The following is a 6,264-nucleotide window of genomic DNA, read 5'->3' on the forward strand; positions in this document are numbered from 1 at the left end:
ATGTGCAAACCCGACCCCGACCCGCCCCGTTGCCATTATCTAGTATAAATTACAGCTTTTTCCTCTGAATTCTAGAACAAATTATATTACCTAATTAAGAGTATCATGTATTTTAAGAGTAAGTTTTTTACACTTATTCTATATTTTATGCATCAATCCTAAGAAAATGTAATGGTTTAGATTAAGATGTAAAGTAAATTTAAAAAATTTACTCTTAAATAGATCATTTCTATTCATTTATTATATATTATATCGTGTCAATAAAAAAGAGTAGAAATAATAATTCAATTGTTGAGATAACATATTTTTACTAAAATTTAGATAGAATTTGAGATACTAAATCTATGTTCTCAACTCTATGCAATCAGAGTACGTGTACAGAGCATGACAGCAAAGGAGAGTACCCTGTTATTGGTAATTGGTTAATATTTAATCATGTAGTTATTATAAGATATATCCAATTAAATTATAGATATTAATAAAAGAAGTTATTTTCCTGATTATTATTTTTTAAATTTGATATCATTCATTAATTGTAATCTTTAATGATAATAACAAAAACAGAGATGGTCAAAGTTGTTGGTATCGGTAAATGGAGACAAATACAAAATATTGTATAAAAACGTAAAATTTAACATTTCAGAAAGTGTTTAGAACACGGTTATTAATATTATGCTCAAACGTGTCATATTGTTGGTATAGTGATACAATGATTATTAAATAAACTGCGTACCAATGAAGTTAGGCATATATATTTTAAAATTAATATTAATGTTAAAAAACTAATAAAGAAGTTAGTAATAACTTTTATTTATACAATTTGTTAGAATAACTAATGTATCACTTGAGAATAAACCATGTATTAGAAATATAAAAATGTATTAGTTATGTGTTTGATCCTCGTTCCAACATTTTGGTAAAAATAAGACATTTTGGTAAAAATAAGTCATTTTCATTAAAAAAATAATTTTAAATGAAACTAACTGGTATGACCAGTACGATTTAATTGAAAATTGGTTTTTGACCGATATAATTGTTGTATCATACCAATATTAAGACCATGACATTGGTTTACTGGTTGAACTGATCAACATGAAACTATTTTTGTAACAATGGTTTAGAACATTGTTTTGAGGATCAGACTCAACACATCAATAGTTGACTGAATTTGAAAACAACTATAATTTGTAGTCTTTTATTGAATGAGAGGTTTAACGGCTTTGAACCAGAGAATTCCAGTCCAACTATGTTAATCACAGTTAAACTGGAATAACCCGAAAGTGAATCAGACAGTTAACTTAAAATTAAAAAAGAATGAAACAATATTCTAATATTTTGTTTCACTCCAGTTCAATTATATAAAAAATATTGTATTTATATATAATTATATACTTATAAGTAATTATTAATTAATATGAAATCATATAATTTATCTATTTAAATTGGTCAAATCTAATATAAAATATCATCATATTTGATGTGGCTCGGATTTAATAATATTAATTTAGACAGTGGGTATATGAATTGGAAATATAGAGAAGTCAGAAGGGTAGACAACTTGTATTCTTTAACTTTCATGATGGCAAGACCTAGAAACAAATGTAGACTACTTTTTCCATATTGGTATTATAAAAACATTTATGAATATCAACACATGCACAAGAAAACGTGTGGATGGTCATCTTTGTCAAATTTGTGTTACAGCAAGGTATGTTATAACTCTAGCTGCTTGTAGTAAGGCATGTCGGTGCATATAAATGTGACAATTTTATAATTGGGATATGTATGTTTTACAAGTTGGAAACTTGGGATGCAAAATTTGTCTAGGTATAGCATTTGAACCATGAACCTAATTAATCTAAGTATTAGAAATCCAAATTGAATTTGGGACTTAACTTTTATGATGACCAACTTGCTTGCAACTAAAGCTTTGGTTGAACATATTAATGGGAGAGAGTATTATGGTTTAAGTAATACATTGAAATTTTTATGTTATCCAATAAGGAAGACCTAGCATGAAATTATTACGGGAGCTACTAGATTTGCATGTCTGATCTGAATATGTTTCCTCTATTCTACTTGCAAATGAAAATTATATGAATATAGGGATGACAACTAGACAGATGTGAAGAGTATTTACTCATAGCCAAATTCACATTATTTGTGGGTACCATTAGCAAATTGGGCAAATCCCATATGTTCGCTCGCCCGCACATATTGGGCGGGTAAGACATGAAAAAACCCTAAAATGTCAACCCAACATGCCCTACTTGCCCGTGGGCATTTCAAGCAGGCAAAACAAACGGCTCACATACATTATTAGAAAAATATTGAATATCAAATATGCAAATGTATATGTATTTGTCAAATGTCAGAAAGTTTGTTCCGTTTGTTATATATGCATTTTTATTTCAAATAAGAAAATACTATCATTTTCTTATTATATATATGCATTTGTATTTTGTATATTGTACATATTTGTATGTACTATTCCTTTTACATTTTGTAAGTAAAATATGCAATATACATATTTTGTTTTTGTATTATATATATACATTTATATTTTTATGTATTGTTCTACATTGTTTATTATAATAAAAATATAATATATTTACACGCAAATTATATATTGTTGACTTTGTATGAAAATTTTGTATTTATTTTTTAAATTTTATTTAGGATGAGCATGATATTTCATATCATATCTAAAAACGGACATGCTTATATCCACTATAACTTAGGCGGGCATTACATGGGCACGGACAAGACAAGAAAAACAATTATATTTGCCAATACTACTTGTGCGTATTCATTCAAATATCTATTGATACCTAATCAATTTCTAAATTTAATTATATATTTATAAATTTTATAATAGTCAATGTACATTATCTTATTAGTCATTTGTACACCTAATAATCAATTCAATAATAATTACTATTAAATTTCAAAACTTATTATTATTTATTATATTAAATAATAATATATCATATATATAATGATTATATAAGAAAGGGTAAAATATGAAAAATATTAAAACAACAAAATTATTATATATATAAAATATTTAATTAAAAATAAAGTTATAAATATAAGGGTATTTGTTGGACAAATATCATGATACTTATCATCACGTAGATAGGGGTCAGATAATTGAGCCTCCCTGGTCAACCAGAATAACTTGAGCTGATGTATAAGTGGGTTCTAAAATTCAAGTATGGACTGAGTCGATATTTTATTCTCTTCATACAAATACTTAAAAATTTAAAGAATGAAAAGTGTAATTAACTTCAAGATAACAATGTATATTGGCAAAGAAGCTTTGTATTTGTAAGCATATGAGACTTCTTTACACTTTAATCTTAAACAATCTCCATACTCAAATTTCAATTGAAAATTTTGAATTGGGTCTGAAGCACCTTATAATAATTGTGAAGGAAGAAATCAGAATTCAATAGATACTAGTTGCACAAGTTTACAAATTACGTATGTGGTTTATTTATGATCGAATGACCTTGGTATTGTATTGTATTTCACAACAGCAATAATATAAGCATACATAAAACCCATGAATACAGCACAGTATTAAATATGCATACTATTTTAAATTGTCAATAGTTATCAACAATAATGGAATAGTAGAACCCGAAACTTAAACATTAATTGCAAAATGATATTAATGACTTCAAAACTTTCCCAGGTTTGTTAATTGTTACTATATTTGAAGCAATAAAGACATCAAAAGCAACAAATTTATGAAAAATGTATGTTAGTTACGAACAATTTAAAACAAAATTTGGTTGATAATTCGCATAAAAATTATAAAATGTGACGATAACATGTTCACACTAAGAAAATCATTCAAAACTAAATGTTTCCAACAGAAACAGTCTCAAGGAAAAGTTAAAGACATAAAATTTGGAAATCACTAAATTTAGGCAGCACCCTTGCCCTTCTTCTTCTGCAGTTTCTTCAGGTAAAACTCCAACTCCTTACCTTCCAAAATATACCTGCAAATTTCATGGCAAATAGATTGGTAAATATATAAATGAAACCGGAACAAATAGTCGATGACACGTAAATAAAATTTCACATACCCATCAGCCCTGCCGCATTGACCTGGGCGAGAAGAAATAGAGGCAAGCAATCGACCGCCACCAAACTGCTCTTCAATGTGGGAGTCAAGTTGACGATCCTTCTGGCGCTTCTCAATTTTCCTCTGGACATGGTTGCTTTTCTTAGCTTCTTCAGAAGCGGCTACAGCTTCACCTTCCTGCAAGTTTGTCATCAAAAGATCAATAAATACACCAGAGTTGAGGAGTCGACTACTACACAGGAGAAGCAAGCTAACTCATACACAAAAAGGAAAATGACATAATCCATGAAAGGAACTTAGAACCATGTATAATACAACATATGTAAATAACAAATGAAAACTTTTTTAAACATGCAGTTTAAGAAAACATATCCGATGTATTAAGAAAACAAAAATGCCTAACAATTGCTTTCAATTCCATATCTTATGCCCAACATTCTTGATGCACAGAAAGTGCCAAGTAAATGCCATAGTTATTAGTCAAGAAATAAATTGTATGAGAAATATAACGACATCACCTCTGCAGTGTCCTTCTTGGATGCTGTTTTCTTTTTCCTGCCAACTTCAACACCATAGTGCTGAAGGTACCATTGCTTGAATGGAGCAGCATCAACCTGAACGATTGCGCCCTTGACCAGGGTCTGAGTTCGCACAAGCTCGTTGTTGGAGGCATTGTAAACAACATCAAGAAGACGAGTCTTGCGGGTCACGGCTTCACTTCCCCATGAGAAGTTTCCAGTGTCCAATCTTAATGCCCTCCATTTGACATTTCCACCCCTAACACGGATCCTCCTAACTGTCTTGTTGCTTGATAACTTGGTGTTTGCAGGCTGACGACCAAGCTCATACCTTATATGAATCGGCAAATACACAACTTAGCTTTAAGAATAAATTGGAATACAGTATCACTAAAGAAACATACCAGAAGAAAAAAGCAACTAAATTACCATAATAAATGAAAAATTCTTAAAACTCAAATCTGTCAAAAATCTACAACCATGGAAAATGGTTCCGACATTTAATATTAACACAGTAAAAACTAACGAGGTAAATACGATTATTCAGCTTAGCATTTTATTTTCAGAGATTGAATAGATTTCACTATTCACCCTCTATTGCTCTCAGTTTAAATTCCAAGTTGATTGATATTATTTTTGAAAAGAAAATCAGTAGTCATAGCAGGAGAAGGCAGCTTGGAACTGTGCTACAAAACAACAACAGTATTAGAAAGAGAGAATTTTCCATGCTCTTTTATATCACATCCCAGGAGAATAAAAAACAGAGCTAGCACACGAGGCTCCGACCGAGTGGGATCGTAAAAGGGTAGATGTTAGTGGCATTACTCTCGGAAGCAAAGAGGCCATTTCCAAGATAAACAAAAAATCCAATTATACTTCATAGACCAATAATGCACTAACCCTTTCCTAACTCCCTTTTATTGTTAAATCAATAAGATGCTGGTATTCACATTATATCAAAAAACTCATAGGATACAATAACAGGCACACTCATATTCAAAATGCTATCATTTCCATTCATATTCAAATACCAAACCAGCCTATTTCACAAGCTAAAATAATAATAATAATACCCACTAAATAAACATAAACATGTCATTTATCAAAAAAATCAAAACCAACATTATGAAAGAAAATAAACTAAAATATACATAATCCAAAATTAAAAAGATGTATTACTTTCTCTTCTTTCTCCATGCCTTCTTTTTGCCACCAGTGGCACGTCTCTTATGCATAGAATCCCTAGAAATACCTATTCAACACCAAATAACAATAAATCAATGAATAAACACAGTGAAAGTTATAGATCAAAGAACAACGATGAAGAAGCATACCCATATTGGTGGCGCGTAGAACACACTCGCCTTGTTCTCTCTAGGTTTTTATGTGTGTGACTGTGGGTTATTCTCTGATAAAACCCTAATGTGTGATTTATATATGAAATGAAATGAAACATAAGTTGTTCGAAGACCCGGGTTGTTATCATTATGGGCTACAAAATTGGATTTATTGATTGGGCTTTCTTCAAAACCCGATACAACTCACCAATTTTTCAATTTATTTTTTGTTTTGCACATGGGTTTTCTAAAATTAATTATCTAATAATATATATATATATATATATATATATATGAATTGCTTGGATAATGA

At 29.8% G+C, this 6,264-nt stretch overlaps 1 protein-coding gene across 1 annotated transcript; it reads right to left on the reverse strand.

The window, feature by feature from the left end:
• On the reverse strand, positions 3,788-6,056 carry LOC109325875 (40S ribosomal protein S8-like). Its single transcript, XM_019558472.1, has 5 exons — positions 5,949-6,056; positions 5,794-5,866; positions 4,615-4,945; positions 4,098-4,273; positions 3,788-4,010 (listed from the first exon to the last, which is right to left on the reverse strand). The coding sequence occupies exons 1-5, from the start codon at positions 5,950-5,952 to the stop codon at positions 3,935-3,937; spliced, it is 660 nt and encodes a 219-aa protein (XP_019414017.1). The 5' UTR covers positions 5,953-6,056; the 3' UTR covers positions 3,788-3,934.

Source organism: Lupinus angustifolius, chromosome LG13 (assembly GCF_001865875.1).
Source record: "Lupinus angustifolius cultivar Tanjil chromosome LG13, LupAngTanjil_v1.0, whole genome shotgun sequence".
Classification (NCBI taxonomy): Eukaryota; Viridiplantae; Streptophyta; class Magnoliopsida; order Fabales; family Fabaceae; genus Lupinus; species Lupinus angustifolius.

Coding starts and splice junctions, on each gene's coding strand:
- LOC109325875 (XM_019558472.1), bottom strand. Junction 4,274..4,614: donor CCAAGAAGGACACTGCAGAG/GTGATGTCGTTA, acceptor ACAAACTTGCAG/GAAGGTGAAGCTGTAGCCGC. Junction 4,011..4,097: donor CAATGCGGCAGGGCTGATGG/GTATGTGAAATT, acceptor TGAAATTTGCAG/GTATATTTTGGAAGGTAAGG.